At 43.0% G+C, this 26061-nt stretch overlaps 1 protein-coding gene across 1 annotated transcript in view; it reads right to left on the bottom strand.

The window, feature by feature from the left end:
- The window catches only part of NSUN5 (NOP2/Sun RNA methyltransferase 5), a 787401-nt gene that overhangs the window by 169608 nt on the left and 591732 nt on the right, over window positions 1–26061 (bottom strand). The window contains exon 7 of the mRNA XM_044054112.1: window positions 13992–14170. Coding sequence (XP_043910047.1) covers window positions 13992–14170 — 179 coding nt within the window. The remainder of the gene's footprint in view (window positions 1–13991; window positions 14171–26061) is intronic.

The raw sequence follows: 26061 nt of genomic DNA, 5'->3' as shown, positions 1-26061 counted from the left end.
GAATGCAAGGTATTATTTGAATGACAGTGTCCAAATCCTGGCAGTGCTGTGTCCATACATTTTTGAGATACCATTGCAGCTTCCTCATATGCAGTTTGGCATTGGGAAGCACCAGAATACAAGATGCCATGAACCCTAAGGCTTGAAGGACTGTCCTTGCAGTCAGCCCGGACTGAAGAGATAGTTGATGGAAGTAAATGGAAAGATTCTTTTGTTTGTCCGGGGTTAAAAAGGCCATCTGGGCTGCTGTATTCAGTCTCACACCCAGAAAGCACATGTCTTGAGAGGGTACTAGACTGGACTTTATTTCGTTCACAGAATACCCTAGGCATCTTAGCACTGCTATCACATATTCCAAATGCTGTAAAGGTCTTCCTTTTCTTGAGCCAGAATCAGGCAGTCGTCCAAGTAAGGATAGATTTGAATTCCTTTTAGCCTGAAGTAAGCTATCACTGGAGCCAGAACCTTTGTGAATACTCTGGGCAGTAGATAAGCCAAAGGGCAATGCAGAGAACTGATAATGGGAATTTCCAGCTCGAAACGTAGATACTTCCTGCAACTCAGTCTGATAGGCACATGAAGGTAAGCCTCCTTGAGATCTAAAGTTACCATCCAGTGATCTTTGCCCAGCAGAGGTAAAAGCTGTTGTAACGTCAACATTTTGAACTTGGGAATGTCCAGATAAGTGTTGAGGATAGATAAATCCAAAATTGGTCTCCACGTGTCCCCTTCTTTGGTACTAGGAACAGGCGAGAATAAAATCCTAGGCCCCTTTCTGGCACAGGGACTGGCTGAATGGCCCCTATTTGGAGTAACAGAGAAATTTGCTTGTGAGCCTCTTTTCTTTGTAGAGGAGGAATGTCTGGCATGCCTTTGAAAGGAGGCAAGGTATGGAAATAAAACCTGTAACCGTGGTGAATGATATCCAGAACCCATCTGTCTTGGGTAATTAAATCCCAATTTTCTTTGAAAAGAGCCAGCCTTCCTCCCAAAGGTGCTGCCAGACGAGAATGTACTGGCAGCTGAAAAGGCAGGTCATTGGGTCTGTTTACGAAAGGACTGACCCCTGCCCTCACCAGAAGTCTGAGCAGGTGAACTCCCTGTTCTAGGCCTAAAAGAACTTTGAGCTCTGCCCCTACCCCGTCTAGACCTACCCCTAGACTGGGAATCATAAGCAGGATATGTCCATCCCTTAGTAGGCCAATTTCTACTAAACTTCGGAGGCTGCACCTGCAAAAAATCTTTAACAGTTTGCATAGACTTAGCCTTGTCCTCCATTTTCTTTAAAACTGCTTCCACAGGCGAACCAAACAACACGTCAGACTGTAAAGGAGCATCCAAAATCCTTGTCTTAACATGCTCAGCTAAATTCTGATCCCTCAACCAGGCGTGCCTACGAAGAACAGAACCAGTGGCAGCCACCCTCGAGGAGGCCTGCACAGCATCAAAACCACATTGCAGTGAATGCTTACCCACCTGTTCAGACACATGAACTAAATCCTGCAACTCTTTACACTCAATACCTTCCGCCAGAGCATCCACCTTAGACTTCAATTGTGAAAGGAGATAATTTTGATATTTTAACATGTGAAACTGGCAATTCAACGCCCTCATGGCTAAAGTGGAAGAAGTATACACTTTCTTTCCCCATCTATCCAAAGCCCTTGCCTCTTTATCAGGAGGAACAGGATTTTTAACAACAGAAGCCTTAACACCTTTAGGCCCCTGAGAGACAGTTTCCGGGTCTGCCCTAGGACTCTTAAAAAGATACTTGTGAGCTTCAGGCACCCTATAGTACCTATCAGGTTTAACTGGGGCAGGAGGCAAAGAATCAGGGTTTAGGGAAGCCTCTGCAAAAACATCTTCCACCACATTCAGAACAGGAGGTATAGCTAAAGGCCTATGCTGGGGTAAAAACAAGAATTCCCTAAGCCTCTTCCTGGAATCAGAGAAATCTTGGCCTTCCCATTTAAAATGCTCCCTCATGGAATGCAGAGTCTCTGAAAATGAAAAATCCTCAGGAGGAGAAGCTGAAGGAGTAGAATCATCCACATCAGAATCTGAATAAGGAGGATACTCCTGCAAGTCTTCAGCCGAAGACTCAGAAGCCTCCGAACACTGCTCAAAACTCTCAAACTCAGGTTCCACCCTAGGCCTCTTATCAGGAGGGGGCATAGAACCTCTAATCATAGTAATCAAATCCTCTGCCATTTTAAGCATATGTTTCTTAGGCAAAGACCCTGAAGAACTAGGAGAAACCCCCACTGAAGTTAAACCTGGCCTGCCTCTCAAAGAAGCCTTGGAAACAGAAGGGAGGCTCTAACCACCTTAGGAAGAGAGGGAAGAACAGCCACCTGAGAAGCCCCTTCAGCCTGGCCTACCTCCTGAGAGGACACATCCTGTAACAGTAAAGTCTCTCCCTGAGACTCCAAAGAAACTCCTGGCAGAACCTCCGGCTCCACTGAGCCTTCTAAAGAACCGACGTCCGGGACTGTCGGTTCTTCCACTCTAGGCTTTGCTGCTTTGTCCTTGCGCTTTTTTGACGAAGCGCCGGAGCATCCGACGGCATTTTATAATTACAACGCTTCCCAAAACTAACCTGGCACAGTCTAACCTTCTCTTAATAGTGCGTTTGTTAAATCTAGCACAAGAGCGGCATCCAACAACGTCGTGCTCAGGCCCTAAACAAGGTATACACAAAGTATGGTAATCCCTATGAGGTATCTGTTTCCCACAAGAAATACAGTTATTCACTTTTTCTGACATCCGGTTAAATACTGAGGCAAGAAAAAACCAAAATATTCCCCAACGGGGTACTTAGCCAACTTTGATTCGGTCTGAAACTCTGACTTCAGAAATTTTCAGAACGCCAACCTGCACTCGCAAAACTGCTTCTGCATCGGACCATGCGGCAAAAAAGACTGAGGATATGACATCGGTCATGCGCATTAGTACCCTGACGTACTGACGTCAGTCTAATGCGCCTTGACCGACGTCAGCCATATACTTTGGTATTCGGGCCGACTGGGACAGCGGACTACCCAATGGTTAGGACTGCAGCAATGTGGAATGAAGAACATCCTTTGTGTTAGCTTCCGCCTAGAGACCCGAACATCTGAATAGTATACAAAAGCTTTAGTCACTGCAAGGTACATGATACATCTGACACTGGCCATCATAAAAGTGATGTCTGCGGGTACCTTCCTCAGAACTAAATGACCCAGTATGACCTCAGTCCCAGGATGGCTGCACAAGTCCTGAAACATCCAGCAAAGCTCTTTTTTTCAGGGGGCAAGAGGGTGGGACAGAATACTGCAACATGAAAGAGGAGGACATCTATGGCTATGATAAGATTTTACACAACTATTCTATGCCCTTCTATTGTCATGTTCATAGGTGTGTACTAGGCTAATGGCCCTGGAGTCTTTACAAGCCTAGCCCATAGAAGTGCCCTGGCTTCGTGCCGCCTGAAGTTAGTTCCCAGTCATCACGTACAGCCACTGGAGTGGATCCCCGGGGTGAACTTTCTCTTTCCCATCCACTCATCAAGATTTCTCTCGAAGAGGGCCAGTGAGGTGCTCTGCTTGACATGTATAGGAAGTCTATTCCAGAGCATGGACAGTCACTGGGTTATGAACCTTTGGGTGAATGCCATAGCTCAAAGGGAAGAGGAGGAGGGTGGTTTGGAACTATTCTCCAAAATTCCATGCAGGATTGTCCTAGAAAAACCTGCTGTAGATCTGCAGATGTGGTCCAGTTTGCAGTTTTTGCTGAAGGTATGGACAGATGTCCAGGCAGATGCTTCTAGAATAGGAGTGTCCAGCCCCTTGAAAAATGCTCCAGAGGAGGCCATGGCCCTAGTGGAATGGGCTTTTATGTTAAGAGTCCAGGTGTTTGCCATGGTAGGTATAAGAAAAGGAAATGCCTTTGGATATCCGGGTAGAAGCAGTCTGCTTTGTCACAGCTTTTTCCAGAGTCCTGGGGTGAAAGGAGACAAACAGTTGCTCTAATCTCCTAAGGGATTTGGTCTTGTCTAGATAGAATCTTAGTTGTCTGCGAAAATCAAGGGGAATGCAGAACTCTCTCATTGTCATTCTGGGATTGTGGAAAAAAGGTGGGGAGGTGAATACATTGGCTCAGGGACAATCCATTGACCATCTTGGGCATAAAGAATGGGTTAGTCCGTAGGCTTACCCTATCCTTGTGGAAGATTAAAAAGGGTTGGGTGACCATGAGGGCATGGACACTTTCCTGGCTGATGTCAAGACGACCAAAAGCAAAGTTTTCCAAGTGCAGTACTTTAGACAGGCTGTAGCTGCTGGCTCAAATGGGGCAACAGTGAGCTTCTCTAACACATAATTCAGGTCCCAGTGCAGTTTAGGAATAACTTCACTTGAAGTCTAGAAGAAAGTGGAGGGTCAAGAGACAAACAGAAACAGCAGCAAGGTGGGCCTTAACAGAGGAATATGCCAACCCTGCCTGCAACAATTCATACAAATAAGACATCATTAAGGTGACCTTCTCCTTGAAATGGGTCTAGCTGTCTTTTTAGATACCAAATGGAGAGCCTTTTCCATTTGGACAGATAGGATCTTCAAGTACTGGGTTTCCTGGCCTCCTGCAGGATATGTAGCACGTCCTAAGAGTAAAGGTGTCTGAAAGGGAACAAACTATCACCTACAGGGTTAGGCTCAGAGATTCCAAGTGGGGATGGATTAGGGATCCATTGCCCTGTGTGAGTAACTCCACTCTGAGGTAACTTGTGATGACTTTCCCTGGCTAAATGCAGAAGGAGGGGGAACCAGTGCTGTCTTGGCCAAAAGCGAGTCAGCAACAAGATTTTTGGTTTGCCCTGCTGAATTTTCATTAGGACTTTTTTAAGGTGGGTAGGGGGAAATGCATACAGAAACATCCCCTTCCATGAAATAAAGAAGGCGTCCGTTGCCCTCGCTAGGGGACTAGGTGCCCTGGTACAAAACTGTGGAGTTGCCTGCTCGGAGTAGAGGCAAAAGGATCTATTTGTGGCATACCTCACCTGTGGACTATGTCCAGAAACTCATCCCTGTATAGCATCCATTTGTGGAATTGTGACATGGACCTGCTCAAGATGTCTGCCTGAGTGTTCCGAGCTGAGGCAATATAGACAGCCTGCAGAATGACTCCATGCTTTACTGCCAATTCTCAGGGCTGGAGTGCAAGTCTGTATAGCAAGTACGATCTTGTTCCCTCCATCTGCTCACATACCAAAAAAACAGCAGTGTTGTCCTTGAAAAACTTCAGGGGCCTTGCTTCAGAATATTTTGGAAGGCCCTCAGTGCAAAGACAAGAGCACTCATCACTCTGATGTTGATGTGCTCCCTCTTGAAGGGGCCTGTTCAGGTGCTTTGCAGCTTCAAGCTGCCCATAGCAGCTCCCCAACCAGGGTCTGAAGCATCTGTGTACACTTCCTGGACTGGAGTTAGGGGTTGTAAGGGAAGTCCTCAGTTCAGAGAAACTTGATCCACCCACCAAAGGATCTCCTTCCTTAGGCATGGTAGGAAGGGAATGACATGGTCCAAGGGGGTGTGGGGGGGGGGGGGTGTTGGGTCCATGTGGACCTCCGGTACCAGTGAAGTTTCCTCAAATGGAGTCTTGCCAGTGGCAACATGGGGATTGTAGAAGCCATATGCCCTAAGAATTTGAGGTATTTCCTTGCTGTCATTGCAGGGGAGTGGATGACAGACAACAGATATTCCTTCAGGCTTTCCACCTTTTGGTGTGGGAGGAATGCCATCATAATACCTGTCCTGATTCTGCACCCCAGAAAGACTTGGCCCTGGGAGGGGTTTAGACTTGATTTGGGGAAGTTGATGGTGAAACCCAGAGTCTGCAGAACAAAAACAACTGTCTGAAGATGGTTCTGGAGGCTGTAACAATTTGCCTGGAACAGGAGGTCATCCAGGTATGGGAAAAATCTGTATCCCTAGGACCCTGCAATAGGGTACCACTAGACCGAGACACTTGGTGAATACCCTTGGAGCAGTAGATAGTCCAAAGAGTAAAGCAGAGAACTGAAAATGCAAGGAATCCACAGAGAAGTGCAAATACTTTCTGCATTTGGGCCAGATGGGGATATGCAGGTAGGTATCTTTGATGTCCAAGGTGCCCAAAATGCCTGAGGCATTAGCAGTGCAAACAGATTCTGAAGCGTGGCCATGCAGAAGATACTTGAAGAAAAAGGTTGAGGTGAGAGAGATCCAGGATGGGTCTTCATGGGCCATCCTTTCTTGGGATCAGGAAAAGTCTGAAGTAAAAACCCCTTCCCTTTTTTGATGCAGGGACTGGCTGGATAGTCCTCAGAGAGAAGGCTGTTCAAGACTGATTGTAATAGGGGCAGATGGTCCTTTGATTGTTGAGGGATGCCTCAAGATTGGAAGAATGGCCCAAGTCATAAATTAAACTTTTTCTATGATTGATAAGATCCACTTGTCTGAAGTAATGCTTTTCCAGAAAGGGAGACTGTGAGAGAGTCTCTGGGAAAGGGTATAGGATCTGGAGGGGGGGGGGGGAGCAGGTAGTCACAGACTACCTGCCTTGTCCTGAAATGGAGGTTTCTGGGTTGGTGTCTGAGCAGGTCTGGAAGGTGGCTGCTGCTTTCTGGTACTCTTTTTGCCCAAGCAGGAGCAGCAGCAGAAGAATGTTTTCTAATGAATTGGGTCTAAGTAGGATACTTTCTGTGGAATTAAGGAATTGGTGACACAAACAAATGTTTCTGGTTCTGCAGTTCTTTACCCTTCTGTTGAAGGGTTTTGAGAAGTTCTGCCACTGGTGTTCCAAAGAAGGCAGTATTGTCCAGGGGAGCATCTAGAAATTTAGCCCTGATATCAGGTAGGGGTTGGAGCCTCAACCAAGAGTACCTTCTGAGCACTGAGGCAGAGGCTGCAGATCTGGCCGACGCTTCTGCAGCATCATAACTGCATCTGATGGAGTGTCTTGTCACTTGTGAGGACAAGGAAATCTGGTTAGAGATTTGTGTCTTTGTAGTGGAATCAGGGAGATCAGTCAATAGCTTTGAAGCCCGAGTCAAAAGGGCCAGGGAGAACATAGACGCGTGTCTGGTAATTGATGGCCGTAGATGTCAAAGTGGCAGAGGTGTATACCTTCTTGTCAATTCTCTCCATAGTTTTGCTGCCCTTATCAGTAGGAAGGACAGAGGTAGACGGTAGCAGTCTGGATGGTTTGTCTGCAAAGACAGAAATGGTACCAGGATCTGCAACAGGGCATTTTATTAGAAATTGCACCCCTTCTGGAACCTTATAAAACCTGTCAGGCCTTCTAGGAGCAGGGGGTTGGAATTCAGGATTTTTAGAAGCTGCAGAAAAGGAGTCTAAGAAGGCTGGTAGAACTGATGGAATGGCAGAAGGTGGAGGGATATCCATTTGTACGAGTTCGTAATACCTCTTTTGGACTTCAGACATTTCAGTGCAGTCCCATTTGAAAAACTCTCTCATCAAGAGATAGTTTCTCCAAAGGTAAGGTCCTCCCCCAGGGGAATCCGCCTCAGTAGAGTCCTCCTCTGGGGAAGCATACCCTAGAGGGGAAGGCATTTGTGAAGCATAACAGAGAGAATCCTCCGAAGAGGAAACCTGAAGAGTCTTCGGCCTCTACTGTAAGAGGTTCTGCAGTCTGAGACCTAGGGCTGATAACAGGAGGAGCAGATGGAGGAGTAGCAGCCATGGAAGGTCTAAGAGCCATAAAGGCATTGAACAAACACTGACAGCTTGCCAATAAGGCAATCTCTCAGGAGGTGAAGTCACATGTTTCGTTGTCTGTTTCTTTTTTAAAGAAAAAACAGGCCTCGAGGGTGCAGGCCCTAAGAAGGGCCTAGGTGCAGCAGAAGCCTCACTAACGGTGGAAGGACCAGTCTGGATGTCCAGTCAGCAAACAGTCTGGACGTCCACAATCAGCCGAGGTTCCCCTCGTCAGTATCCAACATCTGCGTTCTCAACAGACGCGTTTCTGACCTTGGTTTTGTGGCCTCCAGAAAGGTACCCGCTATACCAGAGTCGGCTGGTTCCGTACGTTCCTTCAGGTGTACCTTGGCCATGAAGGGGGGGGGGGGTTGGGATGGAAGAGGTGCAGCAGTAGGCTCAGGCCTTGTAACTTTGGCCTTCTTTTTTGGTGGCTCGACAGCACTTCCATTGCAAGAGTGAGATGTTTGAGGCATTGGTTCCCTAGATAGATATTAAGGGCATGCAGACTGCTGCGAGGAGTCTTTGGGAACAAAGGCCTGACAAACTGCGCAGGACTTATGGTTGTGGTTGGACCCTAGCAGAACAGACAAAGGTCATGGGCGCCCTTAAATGGGATCTGACATCTACACCTACACTTTCCTTTTCTGGATGACATGAACTTGGGGCAGGTAACCAGTGACAAAGAAAAAGGGGGAAAAATGCCACAACGGGGTACTTATCTTTAAATCGCAGGATCCGACTGCAGAGATGGCAGACCGTTCAACTGACAACAGAGAAGTTCTGAATAATGTATGTGCAGATGTCACTTTTATGACCCATGCACCCTATGGCCAATGTCAGACTTCCCATATACTCTGCAGTGACTAAAGCTTGTGTATACTGGCCAGACATTCAGGTCGCTAAGCAGAGGCTAATCCAAATGTTATGAAAATTGCAACACAAGAATAGAAGGATATCACAAGAATCTGAGGTGATGAGTTGCCAGTTTGGAAACAGGAGGAGAGCCGAAGGGATAAGGGAATCTGGCCGAGGGTTGAGGGGGACAAAATGTCAAGCAGAAGCAGGCTTGCCAAAAAAAAGGCAGCTTCTCAGCCACAGCAGCCTGAGAAGACTTGCAAGAGAAGCTCACCTACCACCCTTCCTGCCTTTAGTGGCCTGAGGCTGCCTGCGAACAAAAGCAGACCTACAGAATAGTTCTTCAGGAACTTAGGGATAGGGGACTCAAAAATAAGTTTAAGGTACTACAAACCTTTACATTTGTCTTGAACAGACTTCAACATAGCATCAACAGCAGTCCCAAAGAGATTCTTATTATCCAAAGAAGTATCCAGCAATTTTTTCCCCAAACACCTTTATTGAATTATCACTTGTGACATAGGCAATTTTCCATTCATATAAAATGAATCACTCTATAACAAATATTTTATTTCACATATATTGCTATATATAGTGTGACCTAAGCAACATTACATAAATTGTTCAATTCCTGCTTTTTTTTTTTTTTTTTTTTTTTTTTAAAGAAACATCTTTATCAAACTATCACTTACTACATAAGCAATCATATGTTTACACACAAAAAAAAAAAACGAACCACAGTAACAATCCTAGTTGCAAGCATTTTACATGGCAAACCATACTGACACTCCCAACAGCAAACATTATACATCACTTATAATCTACCCAATCTTTTTCAGTCAAACATTACATAGCTCAGTTATGTCCTGCCACCTTTTAAACCTCATTCCTCCCTTGTATGTATTGTTCCCACAATTCCCATTTCTTCTTATGTTTGCTCCTACCCTTTTGTAAAGATCGCAAATCCAGTTGTTTTATCTCTTTTACTATATTCACTACTTCTAGTATAGCTGGTTTAGATTTTGATTTCCATTTTCTAGCAATTGCTTTTTTAGTAGCCACCATTATTACACACAGCAAGGCCTTACTACGCCTAGGAAGTATCCAGCAACCTGATCTTAATGTCTTCAGGTAATGACTGCAGACAAAGCCAAGAGTAACGCCTCATGACAGACCCAAAGGCAGCAGCTGTGGAAGAGACATCAGCAGCATCATAGCCGCACTTGATACAGTGGTGAGCCACCCAAGAGGTAGAACTCAAAAGAGAAAAAGCAGAAGACTCTCCTTCAGAATCAGGGAGGACAGAAATAACCTGACAAGCCTGGGCAATCAAGGCAAGAGCATATCCGGTCATGTGACTATGGTAACTGATGGCCCTAAAGGCCAAAGTAGTAGTATAGACCTTCTTTCCAATCCTCTTCATTGCCCTACTATCCTTATCTGAAGGCAGAAGCTTGTAAGAGAGCAAAAGTTTAGAAGGCTTGTTAGAGGAGAGTGACAACACAGCAGGGTCAGCAGGAGGACACAAATAGGAACCAACAGTCCTCAGGAATCTTATAGAACCTATCAGGTTTCTTTGGAGTAGGGGGCTGAGAAATTCAGGAGTCTTAGAGGCAGCTATAAAGGTATCTAACAATGCAGGCAACACTGGAAGTACTGCAGAAGGTTTAGGAGTGTCCACTTCTGGAGGACGACTGGCTTCTGAGAGTCTCAGGCACAAATGCCTTACAAATACTTCATGAGGTATGGTCGTGGGAAGCAACTGATAAGGGAAGATGGCATTCAGACCGACGGCAAGGAAGTCCTGGGTAACTGTATCCATACGTCACCTTTATGCCCTATATGTCATGTGTGATGTATGGTGCATACAAGATCTAAAAGCTTTGGTATATGGATGGGATGTTGGACTATCCTTGGCAGGAGATCCCTACAGTGAAGAATACTGCCTCCTGAGAAGAATACTGCAACAGTGATTTAGGACATCTAAAGAAATTATGGGCAGATGTCTGTCTTATACATCAGATGTGCTGACATTCAAGCAGGAGTATGCAAAGCCTTGGAAACGAAACTGGGATGGATGTCGGGCCTTCTGTAGCAGAAGTTCCAAATGTAAAGACAACCACAACAGTGAACCATACAGGTTTATAGATAAATACTAGGTTTGATAGTCAGTAACTCCATGTGAACTTTAAAGTACAGATTCAGCTTAAACCAGATACTACTAAATGAAAGGACAGCCACTATTTTGCCTGCATGAAGGCAAGCTAGAATCTCCTAATGATATGGAGACTTCACTCTGTTATCAAGAAAAATAATAATATAGTATGGTACAATATTCAAATATGTTAAAAATGTATGTTGTCCTTTGAACTGATATCTTTTGTGTTTTCATTAGAATGCATTTGTTTTTCATGCGGAGCTTTTCTCCCCAGGCCAACACTGAAAAAGGACCTGTGTCCAGTCGGACTTTCCCAATTAATAAATGTAAAATCAAATAAATAAATGAAAATAAAACAAATCACAGTACTTCATCTGTTAAGATGTACAACTTGGAATCAATCTATCCACCTATCTACAACCCCTTTTCCCATTTTTGCACATGGTGTTGGACTGTCACTTCAACAGTGACAATCATTTGGAGCCAAGGTCACACTGCCAGGTGGCTAGCCCTGCCACTATCCTTTATAAGACCTTTCATATTACAAATTAATTCTGTCCTGAATCCCTTATTGCTACTTCCTTCTACGTGGGCCTAATGACATGGATTTAAAGTACACAAAATGTCACATACAAAAAAGAATGCACTATATACCATATACCAGATCAAATCAAGACTTGTATAATTTATGCCTGGTAATTTTTTCTGGATATAATCCTGCGGCTGACGAGCAAGTCACACTATTGAAAAATTCATATCTGACCTCTATTCTACTGCTATTCATAGGATCACAGGAAGTTACTAGGCTATTGGCCGTGATGCCCTTACAAGCCTAGCCGAGAATTAAGCCCATTTTCCAATAAGTCAGCACCCGATGCCACTGTCCAGCAGGGACACAGGTGGAATCCCCAGGGGTGTATTTTCTGTTCCGCATCCAGTTATCCAGGTTACGCTTAAAAAGGGTTAATGAGATACTCTGCTTGACGTGGAGAGGGAGTCTATTCCAGAAAAGGGGAAGTCTCTGGGACACAAACCTGCCCCGCCAACAAGTCCTATTGATGTCACAGACTAGCTTGAGGTCTCGCGTACGGGTTATTCAAGTGGAGCTTGACTTGCAGATATGCAGCAGTCCCATCAAGGCAGGGTGTGAGATTGCTCTGTATGCCAGACAGAGGTCACTTCTGAGGAGTCTGTAGGAAACGGAGTACAGGGGACAGGGCTTTTAGCCTATCTGTGTAGGGTAGATGTTTGAGGCCCTGGATTCACCTGGTGAGGAACCTCTGTGGTCTCTCCAGCTGCATGTGCTTTGTGAGGTACATGCTGAAAGGTGCATAGTACTCAATAATGGGTCTTATAAGGGAAGAATACAGGGAAGTTATGACCACCTTGCCCCTGGATGAGATACCCCTTACTAATGAGGTGGGCCATGTAGAAAGCTTTCTGTACAATGGAGGCAATATGGTGATCAAAAGTCACTTTGCTATCAACCTGGGTGCCCAATTCCCTCAAGACTGATTGCGTACTTAGGACTATTAGTTCACAAAGAGCTCTTGGTGTTATTCACAATAACATGTCCTTCTGCTGCTCTTCACTCCACACTGCTACTTCATATACCACAGATAATCAGCTTTACCTCAGCATGTGCGCATCCTATCAGCATTTCATGTTTTGTCAGTAGTTTCTCTTTGATAATGATTTTCTCCACATTTAGCTAACAGTATTCACTTTAATTTTAGTCATGTTTTTCTTGCCAAGTAATCGACCTCTGATCACTATAGTATACAGACCAAGTTCAACAATTATTTGCAGCTGGGTTCAGGAGAGGAACAATTACAAACATTATGCTGTAATAAGGCAAAGACAGAGAAACATTTGGCCAAGCTCAATACAAGTTATAAAGGTAGGTATCCCAATTTATCTTGCCTGTTTTCAGTAGCTAAGCTGCAAAAAGCCTTCATATTTTGGAAACAGGAAGTGCAAGACAATATTCAATCACCCTCTTCAACAGAAATGGTTGCACTGACACCTGACAGTTTTTCCCCTAACAGCAAAGATCACTTCAATGGATAAAATTAGCCTCATCACTTTCAGTGTGTGCACATATATGGCTCTTTCTTAATGAGTACTACATCACTGAAGATTCTGAAACCTTTAATTCATACCCAAATTGCTGAGGCCCATGCTCAGTTTGAATACTAAAGTAAAATGTGTCTCAATAGCAACAATTCAGCAGCCCAGAACAGCCTCCATTACACATTAAGGATCTTGAGAGATATTCAAGTTCGCAACCTTTTGACTGCCGAACAACTGAAGAGATGATATCATCTGGCTCCTCAGAAATGGCCCTGTGTCAAATAAAGCACTTCAGAGCTTCCCTTTCTCCCATTTCAACTGGAGTTTCCTACTGCTGACCTTTCTTCTCACTTCACATTTACCTGCCCTCTTCCTCATCCCTCAAAAAAAAAAAACATGTCATACTCAGGATAAAGTGCTCTTCCTACCCCACTGTCAACAACCCTTTATCTGTCATATACTTTGTAGCAAGAAATTCTTTGGTATTACCTTAAGTTTTATATTATTCCATTCCACCAATCTTTGGTGATCCAGACTGTTTATTTATTCTTGCTTCATCTAGCAAGAGAGGGGGATGTAAAATCCCAGTTCACCACTACAAAAATGAGATGCAGCTTTTTCTTTTGAAAATATCCTTGAGCTTCATCCATCCAGAGGTGTGTGCGATGGCATCACGCAGTCCCAACTTCCAGAAGGGCCTCATACAACTATAGGAAGCAGGCACCTTCACTGCAAGTATGCCAGCTGCTTCTGATGTTGCTCTACTTTCCACTAAGAATGCAAAAGCAGTGGTAATGAAATGACACTTATTTACCCTTCCTCCACATGCCCTACAACCCCACCTCCAAAAAAACAAAACAAAGGTGAGGAGGCATGCTGGTCATTGCTGCTCATGCTCCTTCTTCCCTTTTTCAGGCACGCCTTCTGGCACCAAAGAATCTAATCATTCAAAACTCGCCTCCATCACAGGCTACTATTCCTACCCTAAGCCTATGAACCTGATGGTTATTTTTATTTTTTCATGTTTGCATCATCCCATCTTTTTCTTTCCTATAATCTTTCCTCACTGGTTATCTGACACACAAGATTCGTAAATCAATTTGAGAGTTACAGTGAATTTACTTATTTATTGTTTTACTTACAATATAAAAAAACGCTTTGTGAAAAGATACCTGAGCCACTGCAAGATGGGTCTAGGAGAATGTGTTTAACGTTTCTGTACTTGGGATTGTTGGGATCTGTCTTGAGGAAGTCCTGATTAGCTAGTTCATGACATGTTACACCTGCTCGCAGCAAAAGGGTGCTCATGGTGACCACACGTTTCATGTCTAAGTCAAAGGCATATAGTTTCCTACAACATCATAAAAAAAAAGTATGCACACAGTCATTCAGAAAATTGTATTTAACAGCAATATTCCACAAATTCTCAAAAGTTATCTTTACTTATCTGTTTTGTCCCATATTAAACACGTTGACCAGACAAAAACCTTCAAGCAAGTAAAGTCAAAAGCAAAGCTCACCAGTACATATCAAAAAATTCCCAAAAGTGCTAATGCTGATTTGAGTTGCATTAAAAAGCCGTGTACCACAAGGCTAGCCAGTTGTGTGTGTGTGTGTGTGTAGGGGGGGGGGGGTACTGTGGAACGGAAGTATTGTAAGAGAATAGCCAGCTCTTCTTATTTTAGGAAGTTTGTTATTTTTCCAGAAACATAACGGTCTCTAGTGGAGTTTGGGGGTTCATCAGTTCAACTATGGGGTGCAGCTCACCAGTAGCCATTCATAGTAACAAGCAGGAAGAAACAAGTGTATATACCACACTTTTATCACAGTACATCAAGGATTGGGGGTAAGAGGTAGGGTCATCTGAAATTCCTACCAGTGCCAGGATGAAGTACTGCAAAGATTTTCTCATCTTTTCTCCAATAGGCTAGACAGATTGATAAAGAACTCAATATCACTGATAGCTGACAAATTACTGGGAGGGGGGGAATACAAATAAATTTTAGTAGTTCAAAAGTCAGACTAATACTGCACATGCAAACTTTCTATACAGCTCTGTCACACAGAGCAGGGAGTCAGCTAAGAAAATTCATGACTGTTTCATGGGAGAGGGGGTATGCACAAAACCAATGCAACAAGAAAGAAATCTCTGCTAGCCTTGTAGTACACACAACCTCACAAGTGTGTGAAGCGCAGCCTAAAATTTATCAATTTATTTGGGAGTAAAATTTATTAAATCTTTTAGTTTTGGAGAAAAGTTCACTTCTGGAAGACCGTTGTTATGCTGTGTGACAACTAAGTGAGCCTAGTTTGCCTTTTATGGGCCTTGTAGTACAGTAATTAGATTTCAATACATGATAGATATGACTTAAGTTTGAGGACCACCTTCTCTGAAGGGTTGAACAGGGAGGGCTGGTGTTCATTAAAAATCAAAAGGCCATCTACTAACAGATTATTTTTGTATAATCCTACACATGCAGATGCAGACATGCACACACTGTCTCTAGGAGGAAAACACTTAAAAATCTCCCAAATGAAAACAAAAATGACAGGTCATGCCTTAGCTGTAGACAGTACCTGGTTGATAGACCTATTCCAAGGCACAAGTCTGGGCTACATTTCAAAAAGGTCAGGGCATGTTAAATGGCCCCTCTCCAGAAAAAAAATCTGAAATGTAGTCTTCCAGTAAAGAGTCAGAAAAGGGAGCAGGTTGGGAAGAATTATGGATCATTCCAGACATAATCCAAGGAAGCCACAAAGGAAACAAAAAGTCAGTGGACATTTATATCCAACTTATCTTAAAAAAAATGTGGTTACCTAGGTTCAGGACCTGAGAAACACAAAGCTCAATTAGGCCAGAAAAAAGACCTGACAGGGATCTCTGTACTGAGCATTTGACAACCCTCAGAATATGCATGAGGGAGGGGATGAAATGTAAAGAATTTCTAAAGAGCAACATATCCTGCAATCTCGGTCACAAATTATCACACTGTGCATCTGCAACCTAATGACATTCTACAAGACTTAGCACTAGTGTGTGCCATTACATATACAAAGTGCTTCCTGACATGTGCAGAAGAGCATCAGACGACTTACAGGATACAAGTAGAAACACCCTGGGATATAAATTGTGTATGCCATTCTACAACGAAGAAATGTGCTGTTAAGGTTTCAGCAAGTCATGTGGAACAAATGGAATCATCTCAGTAATATCCATGATGCAACATGGCTACGTGACATAGGAAACACTGTAGCTCAGTCCTCTTTGTTATACACATTCACTGCTCACCTGAGAGAATAGCGGTTAGGATCTAGATACTACACAGATCAATGCACCAAAGCAGGCATGGGATGTCTAGAAGGTGTATTGTGTGTATACTATGCTGTACTATACAACAGTACTGTGTTGTTGTTGTGTCTTTCGGCTTTTCCCGGTTAGGGGTCACCACAGCGCAACTCCAGTCCGCTAATGATTGGCAGTGGATTTTTACGTGCCGAGTTACCAGCCCTGACGCACAACCTTCAATGAAGGTACGCCCATTCACACATGTCTCCACGCAGAAGACGCTCTAGCTGAGAATCGAACCGGACAGTGTCTGACTGTGAGGCGACAACGCTACCGCAGATGGAATGTGAAAATTTTTGAAAGAGAAATTGCTTGAGTGCAAAAAGTAAAAAAAAAAAAAAAAGTTTAACGTCAGGATCTAGGCATGCAACATCAGGGGGGTATATTTCCATAAGAACAAGATACCCGATTAAGGTGAGAGACAAAAAATACAAGAAATGGAAGAGAGGTTGAACTGCAACTTTGAAAACTGAAATAAACAAGCTGGACAAACAGATTACGCATAGTGTTAGTCAAGATCAAGAAAAATTTGAAGAAAATTTATATAAAGATATTGAGCATAATAGGAAACCTTTTTATAGATACATAAAATGTGGAAGGGTAAAGATACACAAATTGATAAACTGTGTGCAGATTCTAAAATTTATTCTCAAACACAACAGATTATAAATATATTTACAAAATCTTATGCAAAACAGTTTGGCTCCACAAAAGGGGTTGCAAGTTGTCCTAGTGACATCCAGGTAACCTCAGATACTGGAATCAAATTAGATTATATTGAAAAAGAACTAACAAAGCGCAGGGAGGAGACGGAATAAGTAACAATGACAAGAGAACACTTCAGCAAGAACTTACACTTCCATTATATCGATTATTCACTAGGTCATATAAATATGGGGAGATTCCTCAAGATTGGAGACATGCACTTATTAAACCTGTCTACGGGAAAAGGGAGTAGGACAAACTCAGAATCATACCGACCCCTTAAGTCTACTTTCATGTTGTGGAAAAATAATGGAGAAGATAATACTGGATAAGTTATTGTCAGAATTGGATAGGTTGGGACTTGAAACCATATATCAGCACTCATATGTTGAAAATAGATCTATTACCACCTGTAACATGATGTTCTATAACAATATAACAACAGCTAAGAATGAAAAATTGTGCTGTGATGTGATTTATATAGATTTAACTTAAACATTTGACAGGGTCATACACAAAACACTGATCAATAAATTAGTACAACTAGGTATTGATGTACTGTTGATAAGATGGATAGCTGCATGGCTTACAAATAGGATATGGCAAGTATCACACCAACTGGACAGGTGAAATCCTTGGTTACAGTCAAGGTGTCCCACAGGGCTCTGTCCTAGGCCCTTACTTGTTTAGATTGCATCTTTCAGACCTTATTTTTTCATCTCAGGTGTTCTACAGTCTATATGCTGACAACTTGAAACTGGGTAAACTGATTACAAGTGTTACAGTTAAGGCATGTCTGCAAAATAATTTGACTAAATTGACCATTTGGGCACAGGAGAATAACATGTTGATAAATACATCAAAAACTAAGCATATGAGATTTGGGATATGAACTGAAAGGTGAATATTTAATACAGCACACAGTGATTGAAACTGTAGACTTATTTAAGGACCTGGATATATGGGTAGATTCAGCTATGAGTTTTTCTAATCATATCAACCAATTGGCTAATGATAGTTCTAGAAAGTACAGTTGTGTATACTTACCATAAATGTAGATGGTAGAGTGTATTCACTGCTGCAGTCATTACATTTGGGTTACCTGCTTGCAGGTAGCTCTCAGTCGACCTGATTAACCTCAGTCATCCTGATTAACAAAGTTTTGGGTCCTGCGTCGGTTACGGTCTCTTCTTCCGTGACGTTAGGTCCTCAGGGGTATAAAACATGCAGCCGATGTCATCACATCAGTTTTTCTTGCCCCAGATGTCAGGTGCCCCCCTAATGGGAAGCAATTAAATCTATAAATATACAAGGTTATACCTCAAACAAAAAAGCAAATACACCAAAAAGCTTTTAAGCATTGAAAAGGAGAAAAGAGGTATAGCCAAACAAAGTCAGGGGGCTGGATGGAGAGTAACCAGGACTGCAACAGTGAATACACTCGAACATCTACATTTATATTAAGTGTACACAACTGTACTATGTTCTTCGTGTTTAACTGTTGCAGTCATTACATTTGGGTAGAGTCCCAAAGCTAAGGATGGGCGGAGGAATTTAGGTAGCATTAGGACCAGTTATAAGGCCCTGCAAAACTGCAGTGGCAAAGCCAACTCTGGATTTAGAGAAAATTGGCAAATGGTAATGCTTGGTGAAAGTATGTACAGAACTCCAGGTAGCAGCTTCTAGGATGTCCCTGGTAGGTACGCCTCTGAGAAAGGCTGTAGAGGTATATGCAGCCCTGGCTGAGTGGGACCTGATCCCCTGTGGGATAGGTTTTCCATGGTGCTTATAGCAGAAGTGAATGCAATGGCCTATCCATTTGGAGATGGTTCTCTTTGAAATAGCCTTCCCCGCTGTTTCTGCAGCAAATGCCACTAGCAGTTGTTCAGATTTCCTTTGAGGTTTGGACCTATCCAAGTAAAATCTAAGTTGTCTGTGCACATCTAAAGAGTGCAGCATCCGTTTCCCTTTGTTCTTTGGATTAGGAGAGAGGGTAGGCAAATGAATGGACTGATTAAAGGCTACACTGGATACCACCTTTGGCATGAAAGAGGGATTGGTCCTGAGGGACACCCTGTCCGCATGAAAGATGATGAAAGGCTCCACTGCCATAAGGGCCTGTAATTCAGATACCCTTCTTGCTGAAGTGATGGCTAAATGGGAAGCTGTTTTCCAAGAAAGGAATTTTAAATCTGCAGTAGCAGCTGGCTCGAAAGGAGGAAGGGTGAGTTTTTCCAATACAAAGTTAAGGTCCCAGGCTGGAGCTCTCCTGGGTGGTCTTAATTTTTTTGGCCCCTCTGAGGAACTGCTTGAGCAGTGGAAGAGAGAAGAGGGGAGGTTCTGTGTTATAATGAGCTGAAATGGCTGAGGCATGAATTTTTATTGAGGAAAAAGACAGGCCCTTGTGAAGCATCTCAATTAAATATTGTAAAATCTGAGGTAAATTGGGCACTGTTGTGCTTATCCCTTGAGATAAGTTCCAGGCACAGAATCTTTCCATTTTTCAGCATAAGATTTTCTAGTACAAGGCCTCCTTGCCTCTAAAATGATATCCATCACTGGTTTACTGAGGGATGGTAAAGGACAGCTTAGGTAATTAACCAGGCTGCTAGGTTTAGTGTTTGAAGCTGAGGGTGCAGAATCTGGTTCTCCTGCTGAGACAGCAGGGTAGGAGTCTGAGGCAAGTGCCATGGCAACAGTGACACTGCACAGGAGGGGGTACCAGTGTTGGTGTGGCCAGGCTGCTGCAATCAAAATCATCCTTGGTTTGTCTTGTTTGATCTTTAGTAGTACTTTGGAGAGCAGCGGCAGAGGAGGAATGGCATAAACTGATAGGTTTTTCCAGCTGAAGGACAGAGCACCCACTTTCCAACCTTGTCTGTGGGGAGTCCTTGCACAAAATTTTTCCAATTGATACTTCTGGGGGGGGGGAGGCAAACAGGTCTATATCTAGGCTCCCCCATTTGCTTGTCAACATGTTGAAAATCCTTGGTTCCAGTTTCCACTCATGTGGGCCCATGAGGGTTCTGCTTAGTCCATCTGCCAGTGTATTTAGTTTTCCTGGCAGGATTTGAGCTTATAGATGTACTTGGTAGCTCAAGGCTGTGTTCCACAATGCCATGGCTAGTCTGCAGAGGGGGTAAGAATGTGTACCCCCCTGCTTGTTTATGTACCACATAACAGTGGTGTTGTCCGTCTTTACCATTAATTGTCCTGGAAGAATGTGGTCCTTGAAGGCTGTCAGAACATTCTGTACAGCTAACATTTCTTTGTGATTGATGTGAAGGTGCATTTGAATTGGGTTCCATTTGCTCTGAATGCACTTCCCTGCCAGGTACGCGCCCCCCCCCCCCCAAAAGCATAGTCTGATGCGTCTGTTAGGGTTTGGGCAGCAGGGGGTAGTGTGAATGGTAGTCCCTTGTTTTGGTGGTAGGCCTCTGCCCACCAAAGGAACTCTAGGCGTAGACAAGGAATGATAGGAATCATTGCTTCTAGATCCTGAGAATGTTGACACCATAGGCTTTTTAGATACCATTATAGTTTCCTCATGTGCAGTCTTGCATATGGAATTAGAAGAATGCAGGAGGCCATGAACCCCAAGGCTTGTAGTATTTGCCTTGCAGACACAGCAGGGCTTTTGAGACCACTTGTTTGAAGTAGGTTGTCAAGTGAATTTGTTTCTCTGGTGTGAGGAAAGCCATCTGGGAAGTTGTAGTCAAGCTTGCTCCCAGGAATAGAACTTGTTGACAGGGTACCAAGTGTGATTTCTTTTTGTTTATGGTGTACCCCAGACAAGTTAGCACCCTCTGTACAAAAGCCAGATGATTGAAAAGTATGTCCTGGTTTTCTGCCTGAATTAGACAATCATCCAGGTATTGGTATATTTGAATATTTCTTTGCCTGCAAAATGCAATGACTGGAGCTAGGCACTTTGTGAGTACCCTGGGTGCAGTAGATAAGCCAAAGGGCAGTGCAGAGAACTGATAGTGTGTGTAACCTGCTTTGAAGCGTGGGTATCTTCTGCATGATTCCCTGATTGGGATGTGCAGGTATGCTTCCTTTAAATTAAGTGTTGCCAACCAGGCATCTTTGCTTAGCATAGGAAGCAACTGGTGAAGAGTCAGCATATTGAATTTTGGAATCATCAAAAAGGTGTTTAGAGTAGGCAGGACCAGGATAGTACGCCATGAATTGTCTTTTCTGGGTACCAGGAAAAATCTAGAGTAGAAACCTTGTCCTTTTTTCTCTTCTGGTACCAACTGAATAGCCCCTATGCTGAAGAGAGAGAGTACTTGCTTTTGGGCCTCTGCCCACTGCTTTGGGGGTAGATCCGGCCAACCGCTTGGAGTTGGTGAAGTGTGGAAGTGAAATCTGTATCCTTGGGACACTAATTAAAACCCATTTGTCCTGGGTAATGAGTCCCCCGCTCTTTTCATGAAGTGCAATATTTCCCCCCAAAGGGGCAGTCAGTTGAGAAGTGCTTGGAAGTTTTTAAAAGAAGTCATTGAGACAGTTTACCATAAGGGGGTAGTTTTATTACTCCCAAATTTGGAAGTGGAGGCCCCCCACTGCTTAGTCCTGTGCATCCCCTGGGACTGAAGCCTGGGTACTCTGCTGGATCTGGGTTTGGACTGAGAAGGTCTGGAAGAGGCAGGAAAGAACCAATTCTTAGAAGGCCAATGCCTACTAAATCTTAGAGGTTGTACTTGTAAAAGGTCTTAAACAGTTTGCATAGATTTTGCTATTTCCTCCATCTTTTTAAGAACTTCTGCCTTGTTGCCAAACAGGTGGCCCTGATTTAAGAGAGCATCCAATAATTTCGCTTTAACATGATCTGGCAAGTATTGCTCCTTAAGCCAAACATGCCTTCTAAGTACAGACCCAGTTACTGCAGCCCTGCAAGATGCCTCTAGTGAATCAAAACCACATTGCAATGTATGTTTACCAACTTGTTCAGCAGAAGGCATAAAGGCTTGTAAATTCTTATTTTCAGCACAATCAGGAGTCAACATCATTTTCTGCTTAAGCAATCCAATAATATGCAGCTGATACTTTAACATATGAAATTGGCAATTCAAGGCATTAATGGCCAAAGTTGCAGAAGTGTATACCTTCTTACCCCATCTATCCAGCGCCCTGGAGTCTCCATCAGAGGGGGTAGGATTTTTGGCAGTAGTAGCTTTAATACCCTTGGGTCCCTGTGAAATGGTTTCAGGATCCACAGTAGGATTTTTGAAAAGGAACTTGTAAGAGTCAGGAACCCTGAGTCAGGGGCCATGCTAGATTCCGAAAAGGCATCAACAATGTCCAGTACAGGAGGCATAGCTAAAGGCCTGTGCTGGGGCAGGAGTAAGAAATCCCTAAGCCTCTTTTTAGAATCAGAGAAATCCTGACTTTCCCAATGAAAAAGCTCCCTGAGAGTAGCAATGTTTCACCAAAAGAGAAATCCTCTTGGGGGAAGCAGAGGGAATAAAGTTGAATAAAGTTCTCAGCATAAGAATACTCATAGGTAGATAAGGATAAATCCTGGTCATCAGAAGAAACACAAATTTCAGAATCCGGGTCAGAAGTATCATAAGCAAACTCAGTCCTAGGTCTCTCAGATGGGGAAGGTTGGCTTCCCCTGATTAAAGTAATAAGGTCCTTCAGTCATTCTTACCATTTGTTCTTTAGGCATAGAGGCCTGACCAAGTGGTCTGGGCGTCAGTTTTCTAGGCATGGTTCAAGTTTTAGGCCTTGAAGAAGAAGATGGCGCCGGTTTAATATGCAAGTCAGTAGGCCTGAATACACCCTCAGAAGCTAGTGCCTGCACAGCGGCTCCGGACTCATCCAAGTTAGAGACATCCGCAGGTTCCACAGTTGAAGCATCTCGTGGCAAACTGGACTCCGAATAGGTCTCAGTAGAGGCCTGTGAATCTGAAGTAGCGGGTTATCAGGGGCTGCGAAAGTGTCTCACTGAGTATCGGCGAACTGGGCAGCCTGTCTCTGTCTATCTTTGCGTTTCTTCGGAATGTCGGTAGTCGGATGGCTTACCGAAGACATATCAGGATAACTGAACTGAGCAACAAAAAATTTTGAAGCGCAAATATACCAACGACGGATAGTTCGTGGTTTAAATAAGGCATAAAACCGACAGCGAGGTACGTCATTGGTCAAGACCTAGGCAAGGAATACAGTATGAATAAAAATCTTTATGAGGTATTTGCTTTCCACAAGAAATGCAATTATTTACTTTTACTGACAGGTTTAGAGCAAGAAAAAGTTTCCCCAACAGGGTACTTAGCTTTTAGTTGAAGACTTCGGTTCTGAAACTCTAAAATGAAAATTTCAGGAGCCGCCCGGCACTTGCGAACTGCTTCTGCTTCGGGCACCGCATGGCAAGAAAGACTGATGTAATGACGTTGGCTGCATGTTTTATACCCCGGACGTCACGGAAGAAGAGACAGCAACTGACGCAGGACCCAAGACTTTGTTAATCAGGCCGACTGAGGGCTACCTGCAAGCAGATAACACAAATGTAATGACTGCAACAGTGAAATACCAAGAACATCTATAGGTTGTATAAAAAGATTTATAAAGTCTAAGAAATCAAACATAAGTCATTGTTTGTTAGTTACATTAGACCCAAACTTGAGTATGGAATAACAATATGTAAATCTATAGGAAAACAAGCATGAATAAACTGGAAAGAGTACAGTGGAAATATACCAAGGACATCCATGGATGTGAAAATCTAAGTTATTATGAAAGACTAAAATATCTGAACTTGTACAGTGTCTTTTACAGATATTTAAGAGGAGATTTTATTCGGGTATATACGGCATTTAGGGACAACTACCTCTGGGAGTCTTTGGGGTTATCAAAAAGTACTAGAGAATCATCAGATAACCTATGTAGAAGATTCTATAGGAATGAGAAGTGTACTAATTGGTTCTCTGACAGAGTAGCTGATGCTTGGAACAGAGTACCAAATTACATTAAAGCAAGTACTAGTTTAGATATTTTTAAGAACAGCCTGGACGTTTATTATGGGAACAAGCGTTTTGGTATATTGGCAAGTTAGAAGGGCATTAATGCCCGTGCTTGAAACATTTGTATGCATGTATATAACTCCTAGAAGTTGCACTTTGCCATACCTTCAGTATGTGGTATATGTCCAGATCCAGATATTATATGCCAGAGAACCCAGAGAGCCAAAAGTGTATAGGGCATAAGGAAACCTGGCCTTGTACAATATAGATGAGGCAAAACCTGTGAAACTATATGGGCGGGCACAGCATGGAGGTACAGGATTAAAAGATGCACAACACTGAACAAGGAATAGGTGCATCTATTTTCTAACAGGGGTACGCAGCATGAGTGTGAACACCAGCATGCATTGCTGCCTACTGTATACAGACAAACTGCATCATACAGTGAAGTGGAGAAATCAAGTTTACCCCAGCAAAAACTGGTCCTGCCTATAGGTGAGAGACTGTGCACGCCTGTGGGTGTTTCAGGGCTGCTGGAGTGGGAGGGTTCACTAACTGCACATCAGTCTGTACAGATCTGCTCTGCCAATTTATACCTGCTTCAAACTTCAGAGCAGAAAATGGTGAAGAATTTCTGGAAATGGGTGTAGGATGTGGGCCATACACTTATTTTTTATGAAATACATTACTAGAGGAACTACAGAAGACATTTGCTGGAACTGTTTATGTTTGCAAATTCACCTGTAAGCTCTGGGCATGGACTTAACTCAAATAGAAATGGTTTTGCAGTCCAGCCCAGCCCTACAAGTCCCATGACAGAATTACTTCCTCAAGCACAAAGGAGATAAGTTTTCATCTGAGAAAGTACTCCACATTTTAAAAATATCATTACAGTAACTCACTATGGTTGGGGCTCACAGATGATATGATGGCTCCTGTACTTACAAAGCAGGAAATGGAGAAACAAAAAATTATAATTCTTCCACAAGAGCAGATGGGTGGGGGGGGGGTTCTATGCCAGGTACTCACTATAGCCATCTTCACTGCTGTCCAACTGCTTCATTCCATCAATCTGTGAACCCGATTTTAGAGAGACAGAGCCTGGAGATGAGAATCAGAGAGTGACTACAGGGTGGGACAATCTTTCAAAACAAGAAACAATGGGGCAGTGGGATGTACAAATACAGAAAAAACAGCTATTATTTTACTCGACTCTCTGACTACTTTGAAAGAGTGTAGCTTATATGAAAGTCCACACCCCAGAAAGCTAAAAAATGTAAACCACATGGATTATTGTAATGAAAGTGTCTACTAACCAGCTTAAAATATGTCAAATATCCATCTATCCATCCTCTGTCCACAATTCTGAAGCACAAATCAAAAACACACTTGCAGTCACCAGAAGTAAAACCCAATACCATTTTAATTAGCACTTTCATCCACTTCCTTAAAACATGAACTTCATCAGATTTAAAGGCTCCTGCATCTTTAGTGCTTAAATAGTAAAATTATAGACTTCCACCTAAGTGGCTATTTAGCCATACTGCTTAAATATAAAAGTACTCTGAAACAGTAAGATCTTATTCAATAACCAATCATATTTCACTCAGAAAAAATACATTAAACACAACTGTGAATATTATTCATTCGCTGTTAACATAATATAAACTAAGCACCATGTTAAATGGTGAACCACCATTAAATTTATACAATGTTATAATTATATCTGTGCCCTTTTAATTAATAACAAACTACTGAGGAGTAGTGATTCATCACTATGAATTAGCAGAAACTCCCTGAGGCTCGAAGAGCAGAATGTTTTTTTTTTCTTTACATATTTCATTGAACTGCCCTTACCAATGCTTATAGTTGTGCTATACAGCTAATCTACTTACATTTAGCACTGTTATAAAAGCTTTTTCTACTGTTTCAGTTCATTCCTGTACTGTTTTATACTGTTTTAACCGTTTTTTCATGACTTCAACTGCATTTTTACTGAATTACTTAACTGTAAACTGCTTTTTTCATACAGGGTTGTATTTTCTGTTTGAGAGTGCTCTAGCTGCTTTTCTATGAGTTTTCTGTATTCTAGTCAAGTAGCATAGTCTGGATACAGGTTTGCTGCATCCAGGGCTGGTTGTTTTGCTTGCTGAGTTTCCTGGCAGCCATCTTGTGCTGGTAAGAGCCTGCCTTCTCTGTTAGAGAGAGTAACGGGGCTGC

The sequence above is a fragment of the Protopterus annectens genome, chromosome 13.part0 (assembly GCF_019279795.1).
Source record: "Protopterus annectens isolate FY-2018-M chromosome 13.part0, PAN1.0, whole genome shotgun sequence".
Classification (NCBI taxonomy): domain Eukaryota; kingdom Metazoa; phylum Chordata; order Ceratodontiformes; family Protopteridae; genus Protopterus; species Protopterus annectens.
This window is presented reverse-complemented; position numbering and strand designations above follow the sequence as displayed.